Source organism: Impatiens glandulifera, chromosome 2 (assembly GCF_907164915.1).
Source record: "Impatiens glandulifera chromosome 2, dImpGla2.1, whole genome shotgun sequence".
Lineage (NCBI taxonomy): Eukaryota > Viridiplantae > Streptophyta > Magnoliopsida > Ericales > Balsaminaceae > Impatiens > Impatiens glandulifera.
In genome coordinates this window covers 111,928-127,113 of record NC_061863.1, presented here as the reverse complement: position 1 = coordinate 127,113, position 15,186 = coordinate 111,928, and the positions used below count along the sequence as shown (strand labels likewise).

Genomic DNA, 15,186 nt, shown 5'->3' with positions numbered 1-15,186 from the left:
ACATATTATTATGATGATTCATTCTTAAAAAAATCTCATCGTGACGTTATAAGTTGACAAAAAAAAAAAACATGAATAGTTTATATAAGACATTACTACAAGTTGTTCGTAACGATAAGTTAATATATTTTTTTGTTGGGAGAAACTTTGAGAGTAAAATATTTAATTTAATATCTCATTATTTGGATAAAACGTTATTCATGATAGAAATCTTATGGATAATATGTGCATTAAAAAAAAATATATTATTGTTAGTCGTTGTCGTATATGTTACGAGAATGTTGAATCGGAAACTCACTTATTTTTGCATTGTCCAGAGGTGCCTATTATTTAGAGTCTTAGAGTATCATTGTGATTCATTAGGTGATGCCCCGTGAGTCTTTGAATAGTTGTTGAGAAATTTAGATTGATGCGACTAATATGATATGCTTACCTAATTGGATTACTATGTTAATTATATTTTAGTGTGATATTTGGTTACAGAAAAATTTTCGATCTTTTATTTAAATATATATAAATAAAATGCTTAATTTTAGAATTACTCAATAAGTCTACTTATGAATATAAGTTATACCATCTCTCTTTTTAATTATATAAATTTTAAAAATTCAAACAAAAAATATTTTAATTATATTTAATATTTTTTTAATAATTAATTATATTTATTTGTATTAATAATTTTATAATATATATATATATATAACCTATATAAAATTAATTCGTGATATATTAAAATATCAACTGATGAATGCTTAAAGTTGAAAATATATCAAATTTTTCAAATATAATTTTGAAATATTTGGTATATCTTTAAATGCTTTACTTTTTCAACAATAAAAAATCTTCTTTGTTCTATAATTACATTATTTGTGTTTTGTACTATGTCTGAGATCTCTAAAGATATAATTTTTGATTAATGTATGTCTAAATTGTTAAAAATCTTTAACAAATTTAAAAATATTTGTACAAGAATTAAAGATGTGCTCCACAAAACTTATACTATAATTAAACATTTATTCTATCTAGATTTTGCTAGCTTATATTTGTTAGAATTTATATAAACATTTTACTTTTAGTCACATATATTTTTATAAAATTTAATGAATGTGGGCATAAAATTGAGTTGTTTTAGATAATTTTATTAACATGTTTATATTTTAGAATTCTTCTAATATATATGATTTAGGGAATAAGTTGGACATAATTAAGAAGGTGAATAAAAAACTAAACCTTAACATGTACTTCCCGGCGACTATCTCAGAGCTAAATTTCCGCCGCAGTCTCGACATCCGGTCAACACACGACGTGCACCTCCATTTCCTAAACGTGTCACCTCCACCACTACAACCTCTCTCTCTCTCTCTAAATATATATTATTATTGTAAGATTTATTAAAAAAAAAAAAATCAATCTCTCTTTTTATAATATTAAATATCTTCTGTGTGTCTCTTTCTATACTTTAATATATTCTCTCCTATCTCTTTCTATAATTTATTAATATTGATATCTATCTATCTATAAGATCAAATTCAAGAAAAGAATTCAAAGGAGAAACATTTCAGAGACACAACCAGTTCAAACCTTTTTTAAATAAATAAATTACAATAACTGGCAGCCGGCTGCCGGAACTCTGTCACAAGAATTTGGAATTATTATTTTAATTGTTGGGTATCTAATTGAGAGAGAGAAAAAAATTAATTAAAATTGATTTTGGTAATATAAATTGAAATAATAGAGCATATATATTCAAGATGCATGACCCATTATTATTAGTTTGATTAACTTCTACAGAAATTAAATTAATTAATTGACATTATTGGTATGGTTTGCAGTCGTAATTGTAGGTCCTATCTATTTTGGGCTTTTTTTTTATGTAATCAAATCCAAATTAACTAAGGTTTAGTTTGATTATGATAGATTTGGGAAGAAAATGTTTGTTTTGATGACTTAGATGAAAGAATTATAATTTTAATATATATAATTTCCTTTTTATTTTGTTATATTTAACAATTCTTTATTTTAATTTAACTAAATCTCAACTTTATTAAAACATAAATATCTTTAAATTTTTATTTTTTTTTCACTTCAGAATTAAATAAATAAGATTTCTCACGTTAAAATTGAATTATAATTTATATTTAATTATTAGAAAAATGAAATATAATTTATTTGTCTATTTGAAAAATATAATTTAATCGGTTTATAATATTTATTTATTAAAAACAGCTTTCTTTGTATGCGTGACTTTAATTTAAGAGATAGAGAGCCACGATGAGATTGCTTGCAAAAACATAAATTATTCTACTTTTTAAGAAGATTGCATCTCAATTATTTTATTGTCATTCTTAAATATAGTAAGAGAAAAAACTCTTAATATTACTTTTATACATGTTTATCTTATGACAAATTTTTTAAAAGTTCAAAAATTACGAATTTAATTTTTATTTAAAACTAAACTAGGTTGGAGTAGAGATTATGAGTGTGTAATCATGTTAATTTTTTACATTAAAAAAAAAAACTTATAACATACCAATAGTATGCTCGAATTGGTAAAAGAGTTTGAAATTTTTGCTTCAAACAATGTTATGAATTTTACTTGCAGTCAGTTGAATAATTTTGTTTATCTAAAGAAAGAAACAAATAACAAATAGTTGGTGCATAATGTAACCGTTATTGCTATCACAAGTTTGATTGAGTTAGGGTTGGATACTCATAATGTAAGAATACTTAGGAGAGCATTTTTTTTTGAAAATATAGTTTTTGATAGGGACTATCAAAACGTTTCCGAAAGTTATCACGTCACCATAACTAGTTGATGATCAATTAGGATTTCAGGAGGCTCCTTCTCCACGAGAGAGGAAGCCCAATTTTGCCCCGAACAATTTGAGGGCGCACGAACAATTTGAGGGCAAAATGGAGAAATAAAAATTTGGACTTCGAGGATTAGAATGATGATCTAGGTGGTTGGTTTAAATAGGATTCCAAGGTTTTATTTGAGGAGGTTGGCAAATCTTAGAGTGTGAGAGAGGTTATTTTGTGATCTGTCATTGAAGCTCCATTGAAGCTTTTCGGGTTTTTAAGATTTTTCGAGACGAGTGCTTAAGAAAGCGAGATAAAAGTCTAGAAAGATGTATGTTGCGGAAAATAAGATCTTATCTTAACATCTATTCAGGATGTTCATGCATTTAGCGATTAAAAACATTATCGAAAAGGTGATACTTTGATGCGTGAATTCGGTATATCTTGTAGTATAAAGGATGAGAGCCCCACGTGTTACTCCTAGGGTTGCAAATGAGCCGAGCTGAGTTCAAACTTGTTGGAACTCGAACTCGACTCGATTAAGTATTTATTAGCTCGACTCGAACTCGAGCTCGAACGAGCTTATAAATTTGAGCTCGAGTTCGACTCGACTATATTACCCAAAAACTCGACTTGACTCGAAAGCTTGAACCAAAATTGAATTATATATAATAAATTATTTTTTTTTTTATTTTTTTATATTATATATATTATATACTTTTATTATATATAATATATTAACTTTTTTTTTTATCCTTTTTAATATTATATAAAATATATTCATTATTACGTCCTTAGTATTTACTTTTATTATATATATATATATATTAATATATATTTTTATCTTTTTAATATTATATATAACATATTAGTTATTATATCTCTAATATTTAATTTTATTATATATAATATATTAATATTTATTTCTCTTTCATTATTATTTATAATATACATTTATTATATATATAATATATTAACATTTTTTTATCAAAAATCCCTAATATTGTTTGTCAATTTTTTTATAATCTCAATCAATTGAAAATTAGTGCTTTTTATATTTAGTGTTTTTTATATTTATTCAACTTTATCCGTATAAACATAAGTTTCTCCTAATACATGAAAAAACTATCTAAAAGCAAAAACAAAAGCAAAAACAATAACTATAAAATAAGTTTAAACAAATTTAATTATCAATAGGATTTTGTAAATTAATGAGATGTGAAGATTGAATAAAGAAAAAAAAAAGAGTAAAAGAAATTGTGAAAACTGAATAAGAAGTATATAAAAACTAAAAAGAAGAGATAAAAGAGTGACGAAGAAGAAGAATAACTAAAGAATAAGAAGAATAATAATTAAAGAATAAGAAGAAAAACTAAAGAAGATAGATAAGAGTTATTGAAGAAAAAGAGTAATTGATGAAGAAGATGAAGAGTAACTTGAAGAAAAAGAGTAACTAATGAAGAAGATGGATGAAGAGTAACTTATGAAGAAGATGAGATGAAGAGTGATGAAGAAGATGAAGAGTAACTGAAGAAGAAGAGATGAAGAGTAATGGTAGAATATTGATGAAGAAGAAGAGATGAAGAGTGACAGTAGAATATTGATGAAGAAGAAGAGATGAATAGTGACAGTAGAATATTGATGAAGAAGAAGAGATGAAGACCGACAGTAGAATATGATGAATGAACTATATATTAAAAATTAGAGTTTTACTTTAGGGATTATGGGCCTTCATATTGGGCTTTGAAGAGAGAGGGAAATAAAAAAATATTGTGTAAAATTTTAATATTAAATAAATAAAAAATATTTAATTATTTTGAGGCTCGAAAAAGCTCGACAAGTCATCGAGCAAGCTTTATATGGGCTCGAGTTCGACTCGAATAATAAATGAGTCAGCTCGAGCTCGACTCGAACTCGGTCAAAGTCAAGCTCAAGTCAAGCTTTGACCGAGCAGTTTGCGAGCGGCTCACGAGCGACTTGACTCATTTGCAGCCAACTTTCTCTTCTAATTGGTCCACACGAGCTCGTCAAGATTCAGTGGACTTCGACTGCTAGGACGAAAGAACAACAGAAGCAATCTAATTGCTTATGGAAAAAAATGAGTTTTTCAAATCCCCTATTCACCATATTCCAAATCCCTGTTTTAAGCTGTTAAATTAGAGAGTCAGGAAAAAAGAAAACCAAAAGACCATCTTTTGACATTCCTCCGTTTTGCAATTAATATTTATGATAAATGTTTTATTTCTTAAATAAAATCTATTTCAAATCATTATATTCATAATTAATTTGATATATCACGTTTCCATAATCAATTTACCATGGTTAATTATTTTATTTCATAAATAAAATATTATATATTATTTCTAATTATTAATAATTTGATTTCATTTCCATTAATCTATTCTGCCAACTCTAAGTGTGTGACCTCATAAGACCCAATTATATTAGTTATGGGTTTAACCCCATTAATCGTAGTTGGCTTATAGCAAAACACTACGACTCCTAACATAATCGAATTAAATTATCACCGTTAATTGTCCTATCCAGGTTTAGTCATTGCATATTAAATTAAAGGACATATTTCCTTCAGTTGACAAATCTTAGAGTGTGAGAGAGTTTATTTTGTGATCCGTCATTGAAGCTCCATTGAAGCTTTTCGGGTTTTTAAGATTTTTCGAGATGAGTGCTTAAGGAAGCGAGATAAAAGTCTAGAAAGTTTGAGGAAGCTTCTAGGAAGTCTTCTCGATCAGTTATAAGGATGAAGTCGCAAAAATCGGTGTGTGATTTGATTGAGGATTGAGGAATCCATGAAACCTACAAATTATTGCTACCGTCGTTAGTTGAAGAATATGTTCTTTGGCCGTGACTTGGTTTTTTACTGAGAAAACTAGTCACAAATGAGAGTTTTCTAGCTATGCGACTAAGAAATCTAGTAGCCTCACATCCAAACAAAGGCCAACATCCTCATGGTATAGTTTTCGACCAAACTTCTAAACGCGTTCACGCTCACGCCTATGCCCGCAACCCACACTTGCTTCTCCGCTTGCGCCCGATCCAAGACCCACGTAGCGCATGATCGCCCCGTTGACCTCCCTTAGGGCTGATTTGTTTTTCTGTTTTGATTTTAGTTTATTTTTCTAATTTTATATACCATTAATTTCTTTTTTCCTTAAGTCGTGTTTGTAAACGTAAAAATTTGACATACACCAATTTATAATAATATTAATAATTTATAATAATATTTTAATTTTTAAATTCAAAATAATCAAAAAGAGAGGATAAAATTAAATTAGGATTAATTATTGTGATAATTAAAAATTAGAAAAATTAAAACCAAAAATAACTTGGGATTAAAATATTGTATTTAATTTTACCCAAATTAAACTCAAAAAGGGGTTGAAATAATTTAATTATAATTTTAGGCATAAATTATGTGTAATTTATAGTCTAAAATAATTAAATATATACCCCAAAATACCAAAAAAAAAATTAAAAAAATTAACATATTTTTTATTATGTTGTGAAAAATATATTTGTGTATTAATTTGGTGAAGAAAAATGAAAGAAACGGTTAAAAATTTGATTTCAAATAACAATTTTATTAAAATAAAAACGGATGATCCAATATGTCTGAAATTAAAGAAATCGTCTGCAACAGGAATTTCATCCATTGAATCAGTGTTGGATTTTCATCTAGCGCCAAGAAACACATCGCGTAGCCAGTTGTAACTAGAGCAACACGTGCCCGGGCCGCAGCGGAATGACTAACGTCTCGTTAGCTAGGACACTAATGGAAGGCCAATAATTGATGGATCGTCAACGGAACACAACAACGTGTTTCATATTTGTAAGGATACCCCCGGTCTATTTCCCGTTCCATAGTTTATCACGTGTCAAGAGACACATAGCAATATAGAAGGACTACCGCGAGGAAACTCGAGGTTCTATGAGTTTCAACATTGGTTTGCGTGTCAAACATCTTTTAAAATAAAACATTTAGTTTTTAAAATTTTTTGAAAATACCTAGAGCGGTAAGAAATTAATTATATAAAAATAATTAATCATTTGTTCTAATTTTAATAATTTGGGAGGCTAAATAACAATTTAATTAGGCCCGATTTAACTTAGCCTGGGACCGATGTTTCTAACCTAGGATTGAACCATGTTTTAACCTAGGACCGAGAGTCTTTAGCCTATGACTATGAACTAAGACCGAGAACCTCTAGCCTAGGATCGATGATTAGGACCGAGCCTCCTAGACCTAGGATTGATGATTATGACTGAGCCTACTAGACCTAGGACTAATGATTAGGACTAAGCCTCCAAGACCTAGGACCGGTGAAACTAACCCTAACCTTAGACCTAGGACCGATAGTTGCCTAACCCTATGACAGAATACCTAAACCAGTAAACTTGACATGGGACCGAGCCTCTTGAGCCCAGGACCGAGCTCTTTAGTCCCTTGACCCATACGACTAAGCCTTAGTCCAGACCACCCTAGTCTCGACCGAGCTCAACCGAGCCTAGATCGATGAAACCGAACCTAAACCCTAAGACTCTAGTCCTAAGGCCTGTTTGGTTCCACTTTTCAAAATCCAAAATTATTTTTGTAATTTTAGAATACGAACTCATTTTCAAATAATCCTGAAAGGTTAGAAATTGATATTTTTATATTTCGAGATGTTTTCTAAACTAATGTTTTGGATAAGGCCCCGTTTGAGATTTATTTTTTAATTCTAACATTCACCTGTGATATTTTCAAATTTTGTTAAATTTAAATACTAGCGTAATAGGTACACACCCCTTTTAAATAATTTTGTACAATTATTTAAAGTCATCCTTGCTTAGGACCCTTGTACTACTAATTAAAGGTAATAAATGTTATAATTGGATTTATAAAAGCCAGATTGTGTATTTTAGAAGATTTTTTTAAAACCGTCCTTAGGCGGGCGCAGAGGATATAGCGTGAAATCCATTTTCCAAATGTAAACAGACCACAAACCACCATTTTTCAGAAACTTTGGTATAAATACGTTTATACACGTATCATTTTTTGATTTTCATAAAATCTCTTAGTTACTCTAATTTTTAAATAAATAATCTTTTAAGTTAGTTATGTTTGATTAATTTAAATCGGGTCTAAGTTAAATTGTTATTTAGCCTCCCAAATTATTTAAAATTTGAACAAGGAATTAATTATTTTTATATAATTAATTTCTTACCGTTCTAGGTATTTTCAAAATCTTTTAAAAACTAAATGTTTCATTTTAAAAGATGTCTTACACGCAAACTAAGGTTGAAACGCATCGAACCTCGAGCCATTCCGATATATGATATTTCCTCCCATATTGTGACGCGTCCGCCTCGCCGCGACACGTGCTAAGCTTTGGGACTAGGAGATAGAGATCTCGTAGAGAGATACATCACCTTCAAATAATTTTGTACAATTATTTACGTAATATAAATTTATCCTTATTTAGGACCATCAGACTACTAATTAAGAGAAATAAATGTTAAAAATAAATCTTTTGATAGACATACTTTTAAAAAATAAAATTGTTTTCAACGGGCGCAGAGGACATAGCGTGCAAGCCCTTTTCCGAGCGTAACTAAATAACAAACCCCTTATGAAAACTCTAGTATAAAGTATATTTATACACGTACATTTTACTGTTTTATCTAAAATCAATTGGCGACGCTATTTTCAAATAAATAATCTTTTATTAAATTAATTATATTCAGATTTCAAATCAAGTCATCACTTGGTTACAACAAATCCCATAATTATTAAAATTTGAACAAAATTAATTATTTTTACATAATTGATTTTAAAAGTTTCTAGGTACTGTCAAAATATGTCTAACACGCAAACCAAGGTTGAAACCATCGAATCTCGAGCCACCCCGAATCCCTGTAATGCCACGTGTCATTCAACGCGTGTTAAGCTATGGACCATGAATTTTCTCAGGATTACAATGTTTTTTTTTTTTTTTTTTTTTTTTTTTTTTTTTTTTGCCTAATACCATAAGAAAAATATATATATATTTAAGATTATTAATATTTTTTATATTTTTTTTAAATCAATTAGGGCCTTACAAATAAAGAAAATCTAAATAAACTAAAATTAGAAAGCAAAAAGGACTCAGGGTCAGGGTCAGCGGGTAGGCGATTCAACCCGCGTGTATATGAATCAGATGGTCAAAGGGGCTTCAGGCCAATCAGTTCAGTTCATGGTCCGGGCAGGTCAACGAACATGACTTCTTCTTCTTCAGCAGACGCTTTGATCGCAGACATGGCGTGGTTTCCTCTTGTCTCGGTCACCTGGGCAGCTACATTGGTCATACAATAGATGGATGGATGGATGTATATTCGGTCATAACTGAGGTCGGGCTCCCAATTGCATCGTTCATAAATGGAGGCTCATGGTCAAGAAAAAAGTCAAGCTTATCATATTCTTCGACTTCCCGACTGCACCTACAATTCATCTATCGAATTTGTTGCAAATTAACTCCAAAATGATCCACGGTTCGACCAGCTAATCAATTAGGCATACTCTCCATTTCCATTGCATTTGCAAGGAACATTTATACATAATCCAGACCTCATGAAACTGCCAAAATAAAATATCGAAAATCTTGATTTGATTTATGAATAAATTGTTGATTGTAGGATGAATTATTTAATATTTTCAATTAGACATTCTATATATATATGAGGTTAAGAAATACATGTAATTAATTATATAAGTAGATAATAATTAATAAGTTAGGATTTAGAGACGAGAGTTGCAACGACACCAACAATGAGAGCAGTCGGATCACCAAGAATAGCCGACAGAATAAACTGAAAAGCAATCCCAGCCATCTCAGAAAACTTGTTCTTCCCTTTCTTCTTCTTCTTCTTCCCTTTCTTGTTACCATCATCATCATCATCATCATCATCTTTATCATGGTCAATCTGAAGAATCTCCTTCAAGTTTAATGGAACCCTTGTAATCTCATTCTCATGCCATCTCTCCACAAGCATCTCCTTCACACAAGCCACATGAAGACTATACCTGTTACAACTAGATCTGTAACTCCAGCTCTGCCCTTTCTTTCCGCAACGTTGACATTTAGAGCTCACTTTCTCGAACAAATTCAACTTCACTTTCCCTTGATGATCATCAACCAGAACCATCGGAAGCCTCGCACAACATGGGTGCAAATCGAAGCCACACTTTCGACAGTGGTAGAGAAAACCCGTCACTCGTTTCTCGCAGGCGTTGCAGTTACGTTCGATGGTCCCCGGGGGTTGGGAAAGGAACTGGAAAGAGCACTCGGTGTAGAACGGATGGGAAATTGAAGGTTTGGGGATAGCGCAGTGAGTGTGGAGATCGAAGTCGCATGAGGAGGAGCAGTTGTAGTGGGAACCGATTCCGATTTCTTTGCAGCCGTTGCATTTGAATGGGATGTTGGTGTAGTTTAATCTAAGTTTGTGTCGAGGATGGCTCAAGTGTGTGATTTCATTGTACTTCATTTCTTTTGCACTCAACTTATGATCAGTCATATTGTTCATTTCTTGTCTTAAAAATACTAGCAGTGAAACATGCCTAGAATAATTTGCTTTCATAATTTGGAATCTATTTATGCCCCACTCAAGAATAAGAATGTCTACTTTTTTTTTTTCTTTTTTTTTCTAATGGATGGTAACATAATGCATTATTATGCTGCCCTAATAAATGCACATAAATTTGTCTGGCTCTATTTTTACCATTATATAATTGGCAAAACCAAAAATTATATAAAGTTGTTGTTTTCTTTTTTTTTAATATGTTTGTCATGAATTTCTCTGTAAAATCGCAGTCTTAGTCAAAATCTTTCCTTTTGCATTTGATTGATTTTAAACTAGTACTAACTATTTTTATTTCAAAAGAGTTCCAAGGTTATTATTTAAGTAAAGACAAACCATTCCACGATTTGTTAGATGAAATATGTTTAGACAAATCACGATTTGAAGAAATGGGTTTTCTCAATAAGGGGATTTTGTTAGGTAATGGATTTATAGAAAATTGCTATATTATTCCATATATATGAACTTGGTTGGATATACACGCATCATCCATATCATGATTGTTTGAATTTATGAAGTTATTGAGCTTACGAAAGGCATATTTCTTATAGATTCTCATCCTTTTAATTTGAAGTGACATTTGGTGGCCCGTGGAATCAGTTCTCTCATGGCAATGCAAGTTAAGAATAAAATTTAAAACCCCACTTGAGTTGAAAAACCTTTTATATCATCTATATATGTCTTGAAATATTTACATGTATGATATCATGTTTATTATGAGTGATATTGTTAATTGTAGCTTTGAATTGACATGCCCTTTATTGTTAATTGCAGCTTTGAATTATTAGGATAAAGTTTAATAATAAAACTAGTGATTGCAAATCATATACTAAACAAATAAAATATGTAAAAAATATTTGTACATTCATATTTCAGAAGAGTATAATAGATGCATTATTTTCTGGTCTTTTTTTTTTTATTTCAAATGGTTAATATTTGTGTTATCAGATGTCTATTTTAATTTTTAAGATGGTAGTTGATAAACCAATCCAATTGTCCGTCTAATCGAAAAATATTTCGTAACTTGGTCTAAGGTACAAAACTTACTTGTGAATACATTATTAAAAATCTCAATTTAACTTTTCAAATTTCATTATCTCCTTACAAAACTTGTTGAATAAAATATTTATATAATAATCTAAGAAAAAAATTGGAATGATGTAATATTTAAGATAAGTGATCAAATTATATACTTATAGATTACCTTAAGGCCGTGTTTGTTATGCAGTAATAAAATGTAGATATAAGATTATAATACTAATAGTAAATTTAGTTAGTTGTTTGGTTTATTATTTTGTATAAACAGTATTTAAAAGGGATATAATTTATACTTTAAACCAGGTACTATCTTGTACTTAGTAAAACCAGTTATAAACATATATAAAAAATATATTTACATATTTACCCTTAAATTTGATTATGTATTTTTTCTTTAAAAGTCTTATTTTCATATTTATCTTTTTATTTTGATTATTTTTTTTCTTAATCATCCATATTTGATATGTTATCTTAATTATAATTTTGATAATTATATTTGTCTGAATTTATATAATTATGTTATTATCTTATGATTCTTATTAATTATGTGAGCAGTGTAAGCAGTTTGGTTTTGAATCATTTTTTTTAACAACTAGTATATTTTTAAATGAGATAAAAAAATTACTTATTACTAAAGTCCATGATAAGAAACTTAATTTTTTAAATTAGATAAAAGAGTATAAGATTTCCCAATGAATATAGAAATACAAAAACTGGAAAGTCTTATTATTTAACATGAACAAAGATCTCCTTTTTGTTAACAACATTTTATAACATAACAAAAAAAATGTGTTTACAAATTAAAAGTAATAATAAAAAAACACAAGAATAAAGAGAAATATTAAAAAAAATTAAAATTAAGTAAATATCAATTTAACAATTAAATTAAATTTATATAAATATAAAGGGTAAAATCGTCTTTTACATTTTATACAATATTTTTATACTACCCACCAAACGCAAAATCATTAAATTTATATAATTTATAACTCTCTTATACTTTCAACCAAATACAAATAACATATATAACTTATACCTCTTAATACCCCTTTACAACTTATACCCCTTACAATTAATACCTATATAACAAATATAGTCTACGTAATTGATTTTAGTATGATTTTTTAGTGTTCTTTCTATTTTTTTTAAAATTAATTTTTATTCAACAGAACAAAAGATGAGTTCAAACGTTATAAAAAATAAAATGATAAATAAGAAAACAACGTAAATATTTTAAATGTCAATAAGGGCGATAAAATCACATCCCGTACTGTACAAGTCCAATTTTACGGAATGAAACGAATGCGTGTAACATTATTCCTTTGAGACACTCGTATCCATATTTTTTTTCTTCAAAAACTCTTTTGTTTCTTTATTTATTTTTAGATCGTCCACCCCATGATGAGGAGGGAAATTAATGATTTTTAGTTGTGAGAAATTTTATTGCTTGAAGTACCTCTAACCCTGAATTTGGTAACCATTGTTGTTGTATTTTTTTAATTTTTTTTCTAATTTTAATTGATTAGGGTAACTTAGAAAGAGTAGCAAGATGTTAAATTGAAATCTAATTTTACATAAAAATATGGGCTGGGCAATGTTAGTTATATGAGCTGAGCCCATCCAAAGATTGCCAAATATAAAATAAAACCGGTCTGTTGAGCAAAGCAGCCCAGTCTAAGTATGACTTTAACGGAAGCAACGACGTCGTATTAGCTAGCATCTCTCTTCTTCATCTTCTTCTTCTTCTCCTTCGATCTGTGAAAAGTGAAAACTAGGGTTTTGGTACAGATGAGCAAATTGTAATCGAAAGAGAAATTGAGATCCATGGATGAATCCTTACTGCTTATGCTTTCGAATCTTCTTCACCTCCATAACCACCTTGATCCGACCTCCTCCCTCCTCTCTGAAACTCACTCTCCATCCTCCTCCTCCTCCTCCGCCATTTCCCCCACCTCCCTTCTCACATCCACCTCCGCCGCCCCTCTCCTTTTCTTCGCCATCGCCTCCGTCCTCTCCTACATCGCCTCTTCCCGATCTTCTTCTACCTCCTCCTCCTCCTCCTCCTCCACCGATCCCCTTCCCGCCGCCAATGATTCCAACTCCGAATTCTCCGTCGCAGCCTTCCGCGCCCTCTCCACTGAACGAATCTGGGACATGGAAGCTCCCTTAAGAGACTCCCATTGGAGATCTTCATACGGCGTCTCCTACACCGTCTTCACCACTGTCGTCGATAAACTCAAACCCTACATCGCTCAATCAAACCTCTCTCTCCCTTCCGATTACGCCGTCGCTATGGTTCTCTCCCGTCTCACTCACGGCCTCTCCGTCAAAACCCTAGCTTCCAGATACTCACTCGAACCCTATTTGATTTCCAAAATCACAAATATGGTCACTCGCTTACTCGCTACCAAACTCTACCCAGAATTCATCAAAATCCCCGTCAGCCGCGGCCGCCTTAACGCCACCACCCAAGCATTCGACCAAATCACTTCCTTACCTAACATGTGCGGCGCAATCGACGGTACCGCAGTCAAGCTCCGTCATCTCCCCTCCGATGTTAACCCTTCCGCATATAGATGCCGACACGGTTACCCTTCCGTTCTCCTCCAGGTCGTCGCCGATCATAAAAAGATGTTCTGGGATGTCTGCGTCAAGGCTCCGGGCGGGTACGACGACGCCACCCATTTAAGAGAGAGTCTTCTGTACAACAAGCTAACTTCCGGAGACGTCGTTTGGGACAAGGGTGTCAACGTAAGGGGTCATCATGTAAGACCGTATATAGTCGGAGATTGGTGCTATCCATTGATGTCGTTCCTACTCACTCCCTTCACTTGGAACGGGACTGGAACTCCAGCGCAGAATGCATTCGACCAAGTGATTTTGAGTGGGAGGAAAGTGGTGGAAGAAGCGATTGGATTGCTTAAAGCGAGGTGGAAGATTCTTCAAGAATTGAACGTGGGTTTGAATCATGCCCCTCAGACGATCGTTGCTTGTTGTGTTTTGCATAATCTGTGTCAGATAGCTAGAGAGCCTGAACCGGAGCTTTGGAAGGAGCCGGAGGAGAGTGGGCCGCCTCCTAGGGTTTTGGATAGTGAGAAGTCTCTGTACTATTTGGGAGAGAATGTGAGGCAGGCATTGGCTGATGACTTGTATCAAAGGCTTTCAAGATGAGTTCTTTTTACATCCTCCTCCTCCAGGTTTTAATTGCATATGCAGTGTAGAAATTTTTAATGGAGAGACAGCATCCATCCATCCATCCAAGAAGAAGAAGTTGTATGCTTTCTTTCTTTCAGTATATCATTTTCTTGAGAAAAAGAGCAAAATTACTTTTTGACTATCAGTGCTACTAGTAAGTAGAGTGTTAACTGTTAATTAGTCAGTCAGTCAGTCATCTTGATATGGTAGCCACTGGACTTGTATAATTGTATTTCATTCCAACAAAGCTATTAAATTACTATTGATAAGAGATGCGCATGTTTATTATATGTTACAACATTCATTGTGTTTTAAGCAATTTCTCTCTAAGAAAGAACCCTAGCTAGCTTTTTGCAGCAGCTTTGATTTTGTGGTTTTGGTTTGGTGGTCTGGCTCTCTAAGAAAGAACTATGTGTTCACATTTCCTTGCATACTTTATGATCTAATCCGAATGTTTGTTTGATCATTTAGTTGATCAACGAGTGATGTGTATCCATTTCATTTTGAATACAATCCAGAATGTAACCGTTAATCATATCTGCA

The 15,186-nt window shown here is 31.4% G+C and overlaps 2 protein-coding genes across 2 annotated transcripts; one reads left to right on the top strand and one right to left on the bottom strand.

Moving 5' to 3' along the window:
- Positions 1–9,507: 9,507 nt before the first annotated feature.
- Positions 9,508–10,335, bottom strand: LOC124927407. Its single transcript, XM_047467812.1, has one exon. The coding sequence runs from the start codon at positions 10,315–10,317 to the stop codon at positions 9,565–9,567; it is 753 nt and encodes a 250-aa protein (XP_047323768.1). The 5' UTR covers positions 10,318–10,335; the 3' UTR covers positions 9,508–9,564.
- Positions 10,336–13,192: 2,857 nt separating this feature from the next.
- LOC124926092 (protein ALP1-like) lies at positions 13,193–14,939 on the top strand. The gene has a single exon (XM_047466259.1). It carries the CDS (start codon positions 13,273–13,275, stop codon positions 14,617–14,619), a length of 1,347 nt encoding a protein of 448 aa, XP_047322215.1. The 5' UTR covers positions 13,193–13,272; the 3' UTR covers positions 14,620–14,939.
- The last annotated feature ends 247 nt before the right edge of the window (positions 14,940–15,186 follow it).